Raw genomic sequence first — 19,425 nt, forward strand, 5'->3', positions numbered from 1 at the left:
ATGAATACAGAAGGTCGATCTGCGTATATGTGTCCAATTTTGAACCGTCACTCCTGCGCACAGAATCGACCGATCCAAGTGGTTAAAAGCGTGGGAGGATGGTTAGAACCTGTAGTATCGTGGCACTATCGCGAGTGTGTTGTGTGCATCATGGCTCCTAAGGTGGACCGTTTTTGGGAGGGCTATGTAGTTGCACTTTTCCACGCCAAATATTCGGTGTCAAAAATTCAGAAACAGTGCAAAGAACATGGATGCACCTTGGGTTCGAAGACCATCAAGAACATAATCAAGCGGCATAAAAACCACGAGGTTCCAGCTATTCAGTCGCCCACCAGGGGGATGAGGAAGTGAGCGTGCACTGCAGTGATGCAACCTGTGACTCGGAAGTTGCATCAAATAACACTACAGGAAAACCCCCCGACGCAACGTGTGATGCCACACGACTCCACGTGGCCCAGTCAACAGTGAACTGCACCCTGTGTGAGAAATTGAACCTCCGGAAGGTTTTTAAAAGCCGTGAACATTACCTCAGTGAGGCCTATCTGTGTAAGGTCTCATCACATACATCTCGTTCTACCCAGAACTTTCTGCAACAGATGGCGACAGACACCGGCATTCGGGCTATGCCATTTCACGATATACTGGTGAAGTCACCAGATGCGAGTCCCATGGATTTCTGTGGGTTTGGTCTACTGAAACGGGCACTTTCCTCTCATCGTGTCACCACTCTCTGGGGCCTGTGGAAAGCCTGTCAGGAGGAATGGCAGAAGATTCACTTCCTGTACTTCATCGTAACCTCCTACAATGGAAGTTACGGTGCAGGGCTATTGCCAAGACACATGGTGATCACATTGAGGCCAACCGATAGTGGTCCCGTGGATTTTCATAAGGTAAGTGCTAGTCCAAAATCGGACACATACGCAGATCGACCTTCTGTAGTATACATTTCACTGCAAAAAATTGACTAATTGTAATAAAAGCTTTTTGTAAAAATTTTACATTCCATTCCAGCGAAATTCACTTCTTGAGCTGACAAGAGATTTTCACTGAGCCCAAGTACTGAACAGCCGTCAGCCTGTCCAATGTAACTTCTGAATAACTATGTTTGGTTCTAAATTCAGAAAGTATACATCTGAAGCAATCACCAGTAGTTATAAGATCTGTATGGTATGTATAAGTAGGGAAGGTGAAAGATCTATTATAGCTTTGTCATTAAAGGTAGGGGAAGTCCAAATTCAATTTCAAGTGAAGGGACATACTTCAATGGTTCAAATCAGATTATGACAATCTACCAATAGGAAATTCTTACCAATGCCAATAAAAACTAATATTTACCTGATCCAAATTAAAAAACAAATGATACTCGAAAAACATGAATGGTTCATTAGCTGCCTTATATTGTTTGCTTGTTTGAGTTTTTGTTCTGAGTCCACTTTATGCACAGCTAGGCTAATCGCAACTGAACCTACAGTTTAAAGTGGGATCCGAACCACTATGAACCTCTGCTGGGTATTGGATCCCAGATCCCTTGATTACAAGGCAAAGATGTTACCACTATGCCATCCTTAAATAATGTATGTATGTTATCATGTAACTTTGATGTATTAGAAAATCTGCATATTTAGATAGTTATTTTAGAAACATGTGGCTATATGAATTATACCTTTATATTCCTCAAGATAAATACAAAGTGGCAGAATTTTAGTACTAAACTTAAGTTTATTTACATATACATATATGTAGTACAAATTAAAATAATTGTTAATTTTATCAATAAACCGATATATCTATATTGGTTAATACCGATAATAGTATAACCAGTAGTGATTGACTTTCAATCCCGTCATCTAAGTTCCCAGTTCCAAGTTCTAGCATGGTTGTGAGATTTCTTTGCAAGTGTTCCTTTATCAATGTCATCTAATCATCATGATTAGCCAAAAGTGGCAAAAAAGTGACAAAAGAAACAAACAAAAATAGAGTACTAACTAATCTACCCCACCCCTACTGTCTACATATAATCTGGACTTTAAAACAGACTTTGAAAATGGAAGAAAAAGTTATTATTCCACCAACATATTCTTCTAAATAATAAAATACACAAACTTACTTGTAAGCTAAATCTTCTTTCTTTTCTTCTTTCTTCTTGTTATTATCGAGATCTTCTAAAGCTGAGCTGGTGTTACTTCTTGTCACAGAATTCAATACAGGAGGACCAGTATGGTAGTTATTCAGAGCCTGTGGCAAAGCACATAACAAAATGATTTATGTTTGTTCAAATATCGAACACACAAATTTTAAATAATGCCTTTGGGATAAAGAGCATTTGCAAATCTCTCGGCAATTCTCAATTCCTCACTTTCACAGCCACCATTTCATAACCAAGAAAATAAAGCAATAATGTACTTACATGTGGTTTTAATGTTGGTCTTAAGGCTCAATGTTTTGGTTCTGTTATCGGAAGTTTTTCAAGAGTTTAAAATATTTAAAACACCTCAATCGATGGACATTGAAACAGGATAAAATGTTTAACACATATACATTTAATGTTTTAAAATCCTGAGGAAGGTTCCGGATATGGAGCTGTATCACTGAGTCTTATAACCAAGACCAAAACCACATGTAAGTATTCCATTCTAACATTTGGACAGTAAAAACTAAATACAAAGTAAATTCAAGATGGGAATACTGGACCCTAACTAACTAACTCTCTAGGCTTCTTGAACCCGAAGGTTCATGGCTGCAGCAACACAGGCCTTCCATCTGTCCCTATCTTGAGCAAGATCTATATACTCTTTTCCATCCCTACCGATTTCCTTTAGGTCCATCTCAACGTTGTCCCTCCATCTTCGTCTTGGCCTTCCTACAGGTCTCTTACCATCAGGTTTCCCAACAAGAATCCTGTAAACTCCTCTTTTCTCTCCCATTCGTGCCACACGGCCTGCCCACCTAAGTCTTCTTGATTTAATCATTCTAATAATATCTGGACATGAATACAAATTATGTAGTTCTACATTATGTAACCTTCTCCACTCACCTGTCTCATCATCCCTTTTAAGTCCAAATATTTTCCTAAGGATATTATTTTCAAATACTCTCAATTTATGTTCCTCTTTCAATGTAAGGGACCAAGTTTCACACCCATATAATACTACAGGCAAAATTACTGTTTTGTATATTTTAACTTTTAGTGTCTTAGATATTAAACGAGAAGACAAAAGTTTATGAAGAGAGAAGTAACATGCATTCCCTGAATTAAGCCTACTTTTTATTTCCTCTTTAATATAATTTTCACTTGTTAATATTACTCCTAAGTATTTGAATTTGGAAACTGGTTCAAACGAGTTGTTATCAATAATTAGAATTTGATTATTACCTAACACTTGGTTTCGGCCTGTAAGTTTAGTTTTCTCTTTGTTAACTTCCAAACCTATCTCTTTAGCTGTTTTAAATAATATTTTAGCATTATTCTTCATTGTATTTATATCATCCCCTAATAAGTCTACATCATCTGCATATGCTAACAACTGAGTCACACCATTTAATTTTAGTGCTTCGTTAGTTTCTTTTACCTTCCTTACAGCATATTCTAAGGCAAAATTAAAGAGCAATGGAGATAATGTATCTCCTTGTTTTAACCCATCATGAATTGTAAATTTGTCAGACATATTAATACCCACACGAATTTTACTTTCTGTTTCACTGGTGCATATTTTTATCATACTAACAAGCTTCTTAGGTATTTCAAACTCTACTAATATATTATATAATTTATCTCTTTTGACCGAATCATATGCTTTTTTGAAATCAACGAATAGCTGATGGACATTTTGATTATATTTCCACTTTTTTTCAGGTGTCTGTCTAATGTGAAAAATTTGATCTGTAGTTGATCTGTTACGTTTAAATTCACATTGATAATCACCTATAATTTCATTAGCATATGGGGTTAGTCTTGTTAAAAGAATGTTAGATAATATTTTATATGTTGTTGAGAGTAGAGAAATGGGAATACTGGACCCATGGCAGCAAAAAGTAAATACAAAGTAAATTCAAGATCAGAATACTGGACCCATGACAGTAACAATTCTTATTTTGAAAAATTATAAATATTCCAAAGTGTGAAAGAAAAATGGATCTTGTTATAATTTCAACAACATTCAGAAGAATATTTGTGTGCTTTGCATGCATGTAATTTCATACATATTTCTAATGTACTGAATAAACTTACACTTTCAGCATCTTTCACGAGAGGCCTTCGGGGTTCTGTTTTTCCATTTGGGGGCACAACAGGCACTTCCCTTTGAATAGTACCACTCTTTATGTGCCAGTAATATGGGCCATCATTGTCTGGAATAAAATAATCATAAAAATTATTGTTTAAAATAGTGGCAAATACATTAAAGTAGTATTCAATATTGGTATTTTATTAGGCTACACAAACTTATCAACTCAATTTAATCTGGTATCTAGTAAATCCAGTTTTATTTTCTGGCAGTATGACCTCAACTTTTTCAAACATGAGAATAACAGGTAATAATAGTTTTCGTTAATGTGTGTATGAATACTCCACAATATTTTTAAGTAGCTCTTATGATTAAATTTGTGTCATTATTGATGATAGCAAACTGATTGAATGAAGCACATGGGAAGCTTTTCTCAAAACATTAATTAGAGAATTGTTGTATTAAAATGGACAGAAGTGAAAAACATGAGTATTAGAGAGAGGGGAGAGGGAGGGAGATAGTGAAGGGAAGAGAGAAAATTCATGAACAATTCAGATTTTAATTCCTAATGTGAATTATTCCCAAAACTCAAGGAATTTCTAGTGAATAAATACCTTGATATGTACCTAAGAAGCTACGACAATGAGTAATTTATAATATTCTGTAGCTCCCCTTTGCACCTTTCTAACAAAGACTAAAAATTATAAAGATACAAAAATAGTTTTCTTTAAACAGTTGTATTAGCTTTCCTTTGAGTCCCATGTGCATGGGTGTTGCCAGAAATTTTTGTAGAGAAGGTCAAGCCATTGATAAAACATTGAATTGTAGAAATAACAACAATCAAATAAGAATAATCAATATTAAACGACCACAAATGAACTATTGTTTCTTTGACAATGCATTATCATGTTAATGTTGTTGTTATTATTATGTCATTGCAAAGACCTCTCAATTCTGCAGATGACAAAACACACACACACACAGATATATAGGATCAAGGACTTATCATGCGTTCATTGTCCTTTTTTACATGTGCATATTGCAACACTGTTCTTTCACATCTTGTAGGTAAATTCACAGACATGTAGAAATGTATGCTTCAATGCAAAAGCGTGGTCCTTCATTTACGGAAAATAAAGGATTTAAACGGAAAAGAGGGGGAAGGACACACTTGAGATGAATAGAGAAAGAATAGAGCCACTTAATAGACAGACAGGAAGTGAACAAATAAGAGAATGAGAGAAGAGAGAAATAGATCGAATGTGAGAATGGAGGAGGAGAAAGTGTCCGAAACTCTGGGAGCCAGGTCCCGAAAAAAAAGTGTTGGCAGTGCCACAAAAATAATAGGTGGTTCTTTCTCCAGTCTTGTCGAAAACTGTGAGTGGTGGGGGGGAAAGGTGGTGGTGAGGGTGAGGATAGGGAATGAGGGGCGTTACTGGGTGGTCTTGTTCAGGCCTGGGGGTGTGGTTGCATTCATGGTCGATATGTGGCACTGTCAACACTTTTTTTCGGGACCTGGCAACACTGCAGGTCACGCTAACTCTTCGTTCTTGTCACCAAGTTCTACAACGTCTCTCTACTCCTGAAGATGTGACATAGCATCACGAAAATTTGAAGTTTGTCTGCGTCCCGTGAGTGTTTCCTCTCTCCTCTTTCACTTTTTATTTAGCCCTTGTGGCCCTCCTTCCTTTTATCCAATTATATATATATATATATGTGTAGCACAGTAAATGATGCTTTCGACAAATTTCATTGCATATTTTCTTACTATTTTGATGTAGCCTTCCCGAAGAAGGAAGTTAAAGGGGCAACACAGAAAGAGAAACCTTGGATCACTAAAGGAATAAAGATAGCTAGTGATAGAATGAGATTCCTAAACAGGGCTAGGAAAAGCACAGCTGTAACAATTGATTTTGAAGAATACTTCAAGAAATACAAGTCAACATATAAACGCGTGTTACAAGCTGCAAAAAAAGGGCATAATGGGAAACTAATTTCAGACTCTTCAAATAAATCCAGAGCAATGTGGGGCATAATAAAAAAAGAACTGCAGGGAAATTGCAAAAAACTAGAGAACATCACACTTAATCAAAATGACACAAACGTAAGCGATCCTTTGGTAGTGGCAAACTTTTTTAATAAATACCTAATCAATGTAAATAAGGATAAAGTCAAAACCAATCAAAACTCTGGTAAGGTAAAAATGAATACACATAGTGCATCAATGTTTCTACGCCCAGTTTCTGTGGAGGAACTGACAGACATCATCTTAAAAATGAAGAACAAATGGTCAACTGGCTTGGATGAAATTCCATCCTCAATTATAAAGAAATGTCACACGCATATCCTACACCCATTATGTTATCTAGTGAACTTATCCTTTGTTACTGGTGTGTTCCCAGATAAACTAAAACAAGCAAAAATCAAACCTGTGTATAAAAAAGGGGATAAGCGTAGTGTAGATAATTACAGGCCCATAGCTCTGCTTTCACCCTTCTCAAAAATCATGGAAATTGCAATGAACAAACAAATTACAACCTTCTTAAATAAAAACAACATAATATCTAAATCACAACATGGTTTCCGTAAAGGCAAATCAACAACTACAGCAATATTTGAATACATCGAACATGTCAGACAACTCCTGGACAATAGGGAACAGTGTGTAGGCCTCTTTCTGGATTTATCAAAAGCTTTTGACACAGTATCGCATGACCAACTTCTGAAAAAATTAAATCACTATGGAATAAGGGGTATAGTAAACACCTGGTTTAGATCTTACCTGCAAAATCGCAGTCAAGCTGTAGAGATCTTACATGTAGAAGGGACAAATACCAATGCATCTTCCCATATCTCTAGGTTAGAAGAAGTGACATGCGGTGTTCCTCAAGGCTCTATTCTAGGGCCAGTACTATTTACTATATACATAAATGACCTGCCTTCAAACTTACCCTCAGTTAAAACTACCTTATATGCAGATGACACGAGCATTGTGATAACTGGCAAAAATGAACAAATTCTAAATTCAAATATAAAAAACACCTCAAACGAACTCTGCAAATGGTTCCCCACAAATAAGTTGAGGATAAATAAAAACAAAACTTTAGCAATAAAATTCCATCATTCAAGAAATAAGAACAATGAAGAACCAGTAATAAAAATAGAAAATGAACACGTCAAATATACAAATTCCATAAAATTCCTGGGTATTTGGATACAGGAAAATCTGAACTGGGACATACATATAGAGCACCTAGCAGGGAAATTAAGCAAAACCATATATGGTATACGAACCTTAAGAAACATAATAAACAGGGAGACAATAAGAATAACATATTTCAGTCTTTTCCAGTCACAACTAACATACGGAATTGTATTTTGGGGGAATGCTAGAAACAGTGCAAAAATTTTTATTTTGCAGAAGAGAGTAGTACGAATTATGGCAGGAAAGAAAATAAATGAACCATGTAGGAAAATTTTCAGGGATCTTGGCATTCTACCATTACCTTGCCTATATATATTACATTTACTGTGCTATGTAAAACAAGATATGTCTAGTTTCTCCAAACGTATCAAGGAAGTACATCAATACAACACAAGAAAAAATCACAATCTGGTTATACAAACTCATAATACCACTCTCCTTGAAAAAGGTCCTAAATTCGTAGGTATCCACCTGTATAATAAATTACCTGATCACATGAAAACAATGGAATCAACTACCCAATTTAAGAGGGAATTAACAAAATTCTTATTACGACATTGTTTTTATTCAATAAATGAATTTCTAAATTTGTAAATATTAAATTACATAAATTGTCAACAAAGAGGGTTCGGTTGTACAGAAAATGGAATTATACTATTTATATTATCACGTATGAAGTATTCACTATATGCTATTATTGTGCCAAAATAATCATTAATCGGTTCTGTATAGATATTGCATTCTTCCATGTTGTATAAGTTACATAGTTACTTTTACATCTTATTTTTACACTAAAAAAAAAAAAAAAAATTCTTTGCTTATTATTGTGCTCGCCTTAAATATTGTATGTAATTTTACTCCAATAGTGTATTCTTCCTCTATTTAGATTTCCTTATGCAGAAGTTCTTCAAATCATTGCTGTAATTCTTGTCTATAATTGTATTAATATTTTATTAGTGTATTTGGATTTCCTTCATGTAGTAATTCTTAAAATCATTACTGTAATCCTTGTCTAAAATTGTATTAATATTTTATTACTGTATGTATTGTTATGTGACGATTTCCATACCTATGGACATAGGTCAACGGAAATAAAGAATATGAATATGAATATATCATAGTGTGATACCAGTTTGTTGATAACATCAGTGTACTCGGTTGCAGCCAATGTACACAACCAACTAAATCTCCCGCCTGTCTTAGGTGGCACTTTGTTAGGTGGGGCTCTGAGAGGAGATGGTGCAACCCAAGAAAGCTGGGTGCAACCAGCCCTTAGAGTATGTAACTTCCAGTTCCCGATATTTGGCACGTTTCCTGTTGTTGAGATATGAGCGAAACCAATTTAGCGTGTTTCCAGTGATACAGTTTGGCCAAAAGCAATTCACGATTAATCGAGTCGAAAGCTCTTGAATAGTCCAATCCCTTTACTTATATTGGCTACGATATCTACACACCTTCATGTTTCTCCCATCCTGGTGGCAATGTTTCTTCATCTTCTTTCCCACCCGGAGACGGCGTTTTGGTCCTTTCTTCGCTGGGGCTACAACTTTGTGACTGAGGTTGCGATTTGGTTCCCTCCGATTTCCTCTTCACGGGAAGTGCGTACAAGTCATTATTCAACTGACCATGGACATGTGGAATGTTCTGAGTAGCAGCTTGCTCATTTTGTACCTGAATTCCACTGTCGTGGCTGTCACCAGAATCAGGGGAATTCAGATCCATAGGCTTCTCTGATGAACTGAAAGAATAAAAAAAAAGCATTAGGACCACAAGTCAAAATGAAATGTACACATCTACTCGTATTAAGCTTATGGGTCATTAAAGCCACTTTGGTTAACTGGACGATGAGGATATTTATATTTTAGAAACATATCAACCGTAGCAAACATAATTTTATTTTTGTTATTTATCTTCGCTTTTCTGCCACTTTTGGCTAATTGCGACGAAGAAGATGATTGATGAAATTGATGAAGGAACACTCACAAAGAACATACATGCCAGGCTGGGATTCGAACCCAGTACCACGATACACACACAGTGCTATTTCCTGGTGGTATGCCGTACCTGCATCTTTTTATGTGTGACAATGAAACTAATAACACATTATTTTAACGAAAGGTGCATCTACACACATGCACGAGCATTTATGGCCATAGCACAATTTTATAATAGTTCTTAATGATGGTTATCACTCATCCTCATCTTCTCGATTAGCCAAACGTGGCAGAAAAGCGAAGTAAAATAAACCAAATCAATCAATACCACATTAACTTAACTTCCAAGAGTCCCGCAACCTTTCTTCCCACAAAAAAAGCAATGTATGTTTATGTGCGTGTGTGTAAAGTTATGACAATCCTAGCCTTTTTACAAGGAAAGAAAACATAATACAGGATCCGGCAACTAAACCAGATGGTTTTTAATACATGTAAAAACAAAACTCTTTTTTAATGCAACGAAGTCAATTTAAAACACCTGTGAGGCGCGGCAACTGAATCTGGCGGTTTTTAAATCAACACTGAAGTTGCTTGAGGTAACGACATTCACCGTAATCTGCATGTTCCCAGTCGGAATGCCATTTTACTGTGGGTAAGGAACTTCAAGGAGGCGGCATCAACAATGAAAAGATCACCTGGTGGACATCGTAAAGTTCGAAATCCCAAGAACATCGAACGAGTTCGGGTCTTCGTTTTGAGAAGTCATTTAAGAAATGAACTGACCTTGTCAAGAAACTGCCTCTCATGTTATTTTCCTAAAATGCTTTGAGATGTACTACAATATGTATTACATTGACTTCGTTGCATGATAGAGTTTCGTTTTTATTTCTAAATGAAAATCGTCAGGTTTAGTTGTCGGACCGTGTTTTCTTGCCTATCCTATACCATTTAATGGTGTAAAAATGTAAGTTCAGAAGGGAACTGTTCGCTTGAAGAAAAGGACGGTCTCTGATTTTACACAAATACACAATTTTGAAAGGAATTTCTAACTAAACGATTTAGTCCACGAGCGAAGGAAAAAAAAATCTGTAGCAAATTCTCAGCAACAACCCCACGTATCAAGAATGCCTCGATTCGTAGGCCGCGCACAGGGAAGAGTTTGCTGATGGGACATTTGGAGCCTGCAAGAGTTGTCTAAGACCGTGCCGGCAGGAGCAGGGAAAAGCATCGAAATGACAAGCTTGCTTCGGCGGCCGAATCACAAGCAGCCGGCGCAACAGGGACGGAATCCAAACGAGAGGAACCAGAAAGGATAAGAGAGACTAAAAAGGAAGCAGAATGAAAGCAAAAAAGGAACCAGACTCTAAATGCAAAGCTCTCCGGTATCTGGAATATCAATACCCCCCTTTTCTCCCTTTTTTTAAAAAATCTTGAAGCAATTGCTCTTCAATTTCAATTAAGAAATCAGACTTTGATTCCAAGAATCTTGAGAACTTTTTCCCACTACCAGAAACGTCACAGAAAATTGGGGTGGAGGCACTTTCTAGGTAACTAGAATCTCGGCAAGTTAACATATAAAGTTCAAGTCCTGATTGGAACGTCACAGCTCGAGAAGAAGCCGACGGGACGCGTATCTGGTTTCGAGCCAGCACCTGTTTCTTCTCAGAAGTGCTGTTGTCACTTTTACTTGCAGTGTTAATACTATAACTGCGACGATGTTACGTTACACTTCCAACGTCTCCACATTGTGTATATACAGGGTGGGCACAAAGTCGCTTTCCCCAAAACAAGATTTCTTCATTTATTGTGGAAAGCTACTTTGTGCCCACCCTGTATATATATACAAGGTGGGTCTGAAAAGTTCGGTGAATGGTCCCATATTTGAAAAACCGCGGGTTAGGATGACGCGCCCGCGCGTGCGCATTGAGAGACATGTCAACAAGCGTGCCCTATCGAGCAAATCACCAAAGTGAAGCAGTGGTGAACGCTGCGACCAAGCTAACGGAGTGAGTGTGCCAACTCGTGCCATTGCAACATGGAGCGCAAAATGGAGCAACGCGTTAACATGAAGTTTTGCTTCAAATTAGGGAAAATGGCGACGGAGACTCATGGAATGTTAGTGCAAGTGTACGGTGTTGATGCAGTGAGTAAAAAGTGTGTGTTTGAGTGGTTTAAACGCTTTAGAGACGGGAAGGAAGGTGTCGAGGATGAGCCGCGTTCGGGTCGACCGTCAACAAGCACAATCCCAGACAACATCGAACGAGTGCGACGGATGCTTGCGGATGATCGGCGACCGTCGTTGAGAATGATCGCAGAAGAGTTGCAGATAAGCAAAGACAGTGTACGCACTATTGTTCACGAACATTTGAAAAAGCGAAAGATTTGGGCCCGGTTTGTACCGCACACGCTGACAGACGAGCAGAAGCAAAGTCGGATGGAAACATCTGGAGATGTCATCGACATGTCTGACCGGAATCCACAGTTTTTGGAAACCAGCATTACTGGAGATGAGACCTTGTGCTACCAATACGATCCGGAGACCAAGCGAAAGTCAATGGCATGGTGTTCACTGTCTTCCCCGCCTCCCCAAAAAGTCGGCTGACAAAATCCAAGATTAAGACGATGTTGTTCGCCTTTTTCGACAGCAAGTGCATGATCCATCAAGAATTTCTACCCGCGGGTCAAACTGTCAAGGCGGAAGTTTACGAGGGAGTTTTGAAACTGCTGCTGCAACGCATCCGGCCAGAACTGTACCGGAGTGGACGGTGGACCTTCCTCCACGACAACGACCGTCCGCACACTGCGATCCGAGTGGTCAACTATCTCGCTCAACGCCAGGTGACTGTTCTTTCACACCCTCCGTATTCTCCAGATTTGGAGCCGGCAGACTTCTTTTTGTTTCCCCGCCTTAAATTAGCCCTGAAAGGCTTCCGCTTCGCAGACGTTGCGGATATCCAACAACGCGGGACCACAGTGCTTCGAGCGATTCTACAAGAAGCGTTTGCTGCCAGTTGCCTACAGCTTTACAATCGAGCTAATGGTGATTACTTTGAAGGCCAGTAAAGGTATTTTTTTTGTAACTCTTGTTTCCTTTATTTTCTGAGACCATTCACCGAACTTTTCAGACGCACCTTGTATATATATTATATATATATATATATATATATATATAGCACAATAAAATAACATATTTTATATACTTATATACATATACACATAGCTATAGCATATGTTTCGTAACTCAACAATTATGGACGATATATAGTGTTTAAATTCAGTGGACTCGGTTTATTTCGAACTCCAAAGGGACACGAAAAAGAATCGAATTAACAACAACTTGTATCATAAAAGATGATTTCAAGGGGAATAAATTATCCAAATCAGAATTACCGAATAATTGGAATTATCCAAGTTCGAATTACCGAGTAATTTGAATTATCCAAATTCGAATTACAGAGTAATTGGAATTATCCAAATTCGAATTACAGAGTAATTGGAATTATCCATGTTCGAATTTAAAAAAGTCCACTGTGTGTGTGTCCACTGACCATCTCTAGTCATGGGCGAAGTTCCCGGGTTCGAACTTGGTGTGCATGTTCTTTGTGAGTATCCCTTCATGAATTTCGTCAACCCATCTATGAACCTCATCGTTGAGATTAGCCAAAGGTGGAAGAAAAGCGACGTTAAATAAAAAAATACGAGACTGATGTTTATAAATCGAGACGAGAACGATACATCTACAAACCGAGAAGAGAGTAAGTAGAGTATCGTCCCGTCTTGATGTCATTCACATTTACAAGAATTCGAACCCCTAAACCCTTGATTACACGGCGATTACAATCATTAGGCTATTGGAGGATCTTGGAGTCCTTTATTCGCCACGAAATCGAAACGAGACAAACACGAGATCGAGATTGGAAACGAAGTTATCCTTTGACCAAGTTTGTAAACTGGAATATCGCTGCTGGCAAAGCACGTCTCCATCCAAGTCGTCTTTTCGGCGAAAGATAACAATCCAGATTGCAAAGAAAATAACAGTAGAACGAAGATTTGCTGGAGGTCAGTAACATGCTCCTCGACATGAACTGCAATTAAATAGTAGGCTGTATAAGCGTCGTGTAAAATAAAACGAAAAGTATTTCAAACATTAGGGAGCAGCGTAAACATGAATTACTGATTCTGGGGTTAAAGCGGCATTGACGGTGAATAACACAAACAAAGAATCATCGTCAACTCGAGTTTTAGCTAACTTTTTAACACAGTTCCAGAAGGGAGGCAAGAAACCAGAGAATATTGTAAGCCGAATAGTATGTGTGTTCGTGATTAGTTAAAATTGGAAGAAATACGACGTAAAATGAAATGCAGTGTTTGGGCGCGCGGGGCTCGATTAGCAATAGTAATAATAACGTAATAATCTAGTTCCCCAAAAGGCAGAAAGTTACAATAAGTATAGTAGATACATTTCCTGTTTCACCTGAAGTCAGCACAATAGACCCCACATCATACACATAAAAGTGTAATTAATAAGAATCCAAATTAAAACTTGATGCATTGCATCACCTATTCCAGTTATGTACAGTCACCGGCAATAAAATGAGAAACCTACATCCTGAAATACTCGCTTCCCTGTAAGGTGTTTTGTGTGTTGCCTAACTCAACGGCGATAATTGGATTTTAATAGCAACGGCAAGTGCTGCCACCGCCTTAGAGTTAGGCAGCACACACAACACGTTGCAGGGAAGCGAGTATTGCTGGCGACTGTACATGTTCAAGCACGCACAAAACAATTCGTCGAAAGGGAAAACTGCGACGGACCTTTCTTTCCCCTTTTGAGTCAACTATTGCGTGCAGGAAAACAAGCGAACGAACGAACCTCATGTTAATAGAACAGCCAGGTTGCGACCGGAATGAGGCGCATCAAAACAAAATTGCATATATATATATATATCAGTTTCAAACTGTAAATTGTAACATGGCACACACTTAATTTAAAACGCAAGTTATTTGTTCTGGACTCCAGAATAACGAAAACAAAAAAACTCGCTTCAAACCAAATACCCGTTCTCTTAATACTGGATTTGCCGACACAATCGCAACATTTAAATATCAAATTTAAAAACAACAATAATTATACAATAAAAATAATAACAGACCTCAACCTACTTTGCAATCATCGATCGCCTCACTCACGAGGAACTTACAAGTAATATCGTTCTGGTCCCCAGAACGGCAACAATAAACAATTACTATAAATTAAGTACCATATAATTATTTTATTTTATTTACTTATTATTATCTTTACTATATGTGTATTATTATATGATGATTATTTTCTCATGTATATTGTATAATAAATAACCAATAAATGAGAGAAATTAAATGGCGGGAGAACCGTTCAATTCATGCAACTGACGTCATGGTATATTTTAAGGCACCAGGGCACTAAGCGGGTACCTTCGAATGTATGCGGGTGGAGGCGGGCTTACTTCCCCCCTTACATTTCATTGCGTGCAGGTAAGTTAATCGGGACTGGACTTGCACGTTAAAGTGGGATAGAAACCACCAGATGCCTCCACCGGGCATCGAACGTGCAACGCCCCTGGATGAAGTTATAGCCAACAGCGAGACTTACTGTACATTGGGTAACATTCACCGGAATATGACAAACCCTGGAATAAAAAGCAATGCATATTGGGCAGCAGAATAATAACAACCATGTCTGTTAATTGTTGATAAACAATTCTATACAGAGGGCTTGCCCCCAATCTCTCCAACAATCTCTGGCTACGCCCACATAAATCTCGTTTGGAGTTCAACGCTGCATTTAGACGGGTTCCATGAAAGAAAAGTCCGTGAAGCGATCCGATAGAGCTTTCAGCTACGACCCAATACCAGAGCAGTGCATTAACACCTTTCACACCTTCCGAATCTCTGAGTCAGAAATAATAATAACGCCGTTTGCGGTGAACGGCCTCGATGCCCGTAAACATTCCTCGGTGAGGAGAACACTCCTTAAGATGACGAAACACCACGTGGTTTTCAAAGAGATGATCTCACAATGGTATGCTTCGGGGGAACGCAACCGGTTTTTTTCATTCTGCAGCCACAAGGGATATTTTAACAAGAATAAAACAACCGAAGACGGGGGAGAGATCCTTTGCGCTGCTTCGGCCTTCAAGCGAAGGAAGTGTTGCCAGATGAAGAGAAATTTCTCTCGGCGCAAGGAAATTGAGGCAGAACTTTTGGTGAAACACTTCCATACTATAATTTATTACACGCAAAAATGAATCATGATCATAATTGGGCTTTGGGGAAAATTAATATATTTCTATTATTATCTAACTCTTAAAAAATTGTAAATCACAACAAATAGAAACCTAACGTTTATGAAATGCATATATACAGATTCTCATCCATTCAATCAAACCTAATATTTCTGTGATCTGTAATGTTTTCTATGGGTCAATGGCAACAGTAATAATTCCACGACTGCGATGGCATTTTTCCAGGATGAGGGGACATTTCGATGGAAAAAGGACATTTTTCATGGAAAATTTCGATGTAAAAGGGATTTTTTTAAAATTTTCCGATAGAGAAATTGTGTTTTCTAGTTGTGGCAAGAGTACACACATGTACTCACAATCATATTTCATGAAATAGAGAAAGAAGTTGGCGGTCTTAATAGAAGCTCCCTCTTTTAAACAACTATGTACTTTGTACAGTCACCGGCAACATAAATGGGACACCTGCATCCTGAAATACTCGCTTTCTTGCACAGAGTTATGAGTATTGCCTAACTGTACGGCGGTAGTAGAAGTTGGCACTGAAAATTTGCTATTAAAATCCACTTATCGCCGTAGAGTTAGGCAACACATACAACGCTTTGCAGGGAAGCGGGTTTCTCAGGATCTAGGTGTCTCACTTTCATTGCCGGTGACTGTACAGTTAAACACATCAATTTATACTGTATAGCCCAGTGTGCAATTATTACATTTCGTTATTGTTCGGTGTTCTTTTACTCTCAAGGGGGTGGGGGAGGGTGGAGTACTTTTACTGAAACGTCACAGCGATTCCAACGCTCGCTTTAGACGAAAGCATTTTCCTTAACATTTGTTCCGTGACCAAAATGGTAGGGTGTAAAGTGAGAAATGTTATGGCATTTCAGATGCCATGGCATATTTCATGGCATTTCTCAAGGATAGGCTCGGTCCGTAGTATTTTTCGTAGCGTACCTAATCAGAAGCGACCTCTAGGTCACGAGTGCAGCTGTAATGGCGGCCGCGTGAGATGTAAACAATGTATCACCTCACATTTTTAAAAGCCGATAACTATTCAACAGAGAGGAATAACGTTTCGTATAAAACGTTATTAGGTACAAAACAATGGCGCTGCTTAAATACGAGGGATGATCGAAAAAAAAAAAAGGTTACAAAGCATATAACTTTTGTTTTATTCACTGTAACGTAACGAAACATTATGTGTAAATTAATAACATGTTTGTCTTGTTGCGGGTTTGAGGACTTCGGATTCTGACCATGTATACCCGAGAAGCGGACATTTAAAATGGTGACTCGTCTAGAAAATTGGTCAAGAGTAGAAGTGAGGGCAGTGGTGCGGTTCCTGTGGGCCAAAAATACTACACCTGCTGACATTCATGGGCAGATTGTGGAGGTGTAGGGGGAGGGGGTCAATTTCAAGGCAACATGTAGCGAAGTGGTGTTGTGCCTTCAAAGAGGGACGGACCAGTATTGTTAATGACAACCCTGGACACAGCGGTAGACACAGTACCTCAACCACTGACGTGAACTGTGCTCTTGTGGATGAGTGTATTGGTGAGGACAGAAGAAGAACATTACGCTCAATATCAGCTGAGCTGGGACTACCATTTGGTTGGCTGGCCACCATTATCTGACATGTGATGATGTCAAAAGAGCTGCCTCAAGGTGGCTACGAGAACTTGACGCGGATTTCTGTGCAACCGGTAAGGAAAACCTCATCTACCGTTGTGACAAGTGCTTGAACAAAAAAGGTGATAACATCGAGGACTAGTGTTGAGTGTCCTCCATCATCAGGTGTGTTGATCTTCCAGCTATGTCTAACACATACGTCATAATAGGCTTTGTAACCTTTTTTTTCGATCATCCCTCGTACATACTTTACAACGTTTACTGTACACGCATGGAAGAATATTTTAGTTGTTCAATTCTAAACACCGTGCAGTCAGCATAGATGGTGTAACTCAACGTGCCTTTCATGCTGTACATGTTATACATTATAATCGCAAAGGCTAACCGAAAAGTTACATGAAATGCTTCCGTGTAAAATACTACCTGCTATCAGATTTTTGGAAGCATTTACATAGCATTTATGATAGCAAAAATGTTAAAGGAAATGCTTTCGTCTAAAGCAGGTTAAAGTCTAACTCCTCTTTCTTTGTTACGCCGAAGCATCGTCAACTTCACTCGCCTCGTAAACCGTTGCAGTCGAAGAAACTTACAAACACCCATTGCACGTTAAATTTCCACGTACTTATTTATAGAAAAAAGCCAATTTGGAAAAACAAAAACTTGTTAAATTGTTTACTTCCTTACAGTGGCGGAAATTATGGGGGGGGCAATTGCCCCCGCACTATGCTAAACCTTATGTACCAAGGGAAAGTAAACTGTCCTTGCACCCCCCCCCCCCAGCTTTGGAACCCTATCGCCGCCACTGCTTCCTTAACATTATTTATTTTCTCCGTCGCAAAGACTTCTCAAAAGGAAGCCTGAAAAACAAAATCTCTCGAGAACTACATGTAACAAGCAGAAAATCAATTTAGAGATGTTCTTAACACAGACAGTAACAAGATTTCTATTGAAGTGCCCTGCTTTGCTCCCAAATGTCCAATTACAAGGTTAATCCGAGGAGAAAAGGTTCTCTCACCATCTCGAGACAAAGCACCGAAGTCCAACAATGCGATTGTTTCAACACCGTGTTTCCCATTCATCAATCAGGACCTAAATCTAAGCCACCATCTGCAGGCTTTATGGCATTACAATGGTGACGTATACATAGCCCCTTTCCTGTACAAACGATCGATAGGCTCCGGGAAACAAAAAACATAGCACCTGCCGCTCCACCAAGAGGGTAAAGGCCTAGCGCATCTTCCATAACACTGAACCGAAACGTTGATGGCCTGGGTTCATTTATTTCAGTAGCGCGGGATTACGTTAACGGCAACACAATTTCGAGTGTAATTTAAGGCTTCCCTTTCAAAATAACGACAGCACATGGACTACAAACAGAAAACAAAACGAATAAAATGTAATTTATGCACTTCATATGTTTTATTTGATATAGCCGCGCAGAATAGATAAAAATAATGATTTTTACTAAAAAAAAAAATTGATGATTTTATTATTTTAAAAAAGCTGTGTTAAAATTGCTTGTATGGTTTTTGGCACCATACATATTATTATATATATGTTTTTTTATAAACAGGCTCTTTCTAGTAAATGGCTCTGTAAAATATTTGAACAGTTTGAAAAAAAAATACACGTAAACACATTTTTTTGTTTCTGATACTGTATATATGAACCAACAATAGAAATGTTTGTTCAGTGTGTTAATGAAACTATAAGAATTTCAGTAACTTTTGCTGCAATGAAAATAAAGGATGTACTATATAATTGTAACTTAAAATATTTTTATAGCCTTTCTAACAGAATTTTGGAAATTTTTTAATTATAGTTCGCAAAATATCAACTGCTATGTTTATTTACAGTTTATTTTGTATATTTTTCTACACAAAATGTTTGCTATTTTTGCCTATAAAAATCACTGAATTTTAAATCAAGAGAAATTTGTATTTAGAGTTTACATATTACATTACCTTTCGTATGAGCCTCTCACCATCAGTACATATATATTTTTTTGTTTCTTTTCGTCCAAAATCAGTTGTTGTTCAAGAAAACATTGATGCTGTGCAAAACCTAATACTGCAAGATCGTCATGTGACATACTGTGAGATTGAGGCAACCATAGGCATTAGTTCCACCAGCATATATAAAATCTTACATGATCA

At 38.0% G+C, this 19,425-nt stretch overlaps 1 protein-coding gene across 9 annotated transcripts in view; it reads right to left on the reverse strand.

Annotated features, from left to right (window-relative positions):
* Window positions 1–19,425, reverse strand: part of LOC145988613 (protein Fe65 homolog) — a 486,515-nt gene that overhangs the window by 28,736 nt on the left and 438,354 nt on the right. For all 9 annotated transcript variants that reach the window (XM_083123618.1, XM_083123617.1, XM_083123619.1 and 6 more), the window contains 3 exons: window positions 8,883–9,166; window positions 4,229–4,347; window positions 2,108–2,235 (listed from right to left, as the gene is read on the reverse strand). In XM_083123618.1, the coding sequence (XP_082979744.1) occupies window positions 2,108–2,235; window positions 4,229–4,347; window positions 8,883–9,166 (531 nt within the window). The remainder of the gene's footprint in view (window positions 1–2,107; window positions 2,236–4,228; window positions 4,348–8,882; window positions 9,167–19,425) is intronic.

The sequence above is a fragment of the Lepisma saccharinum genome, chromosome 6 (genome assembly GCF_977018435.1).
Source record: "Lepisma saccharinum chromosome 6, izLepSacc3.1, whole genome shotgun sequence".
Lineage (NCBI taxonomy): Eukaryota > Metazoa > Arthropoda > Insecta > Zygentoma > Lepismatidae > Lepisma > Lepisma saccharinum.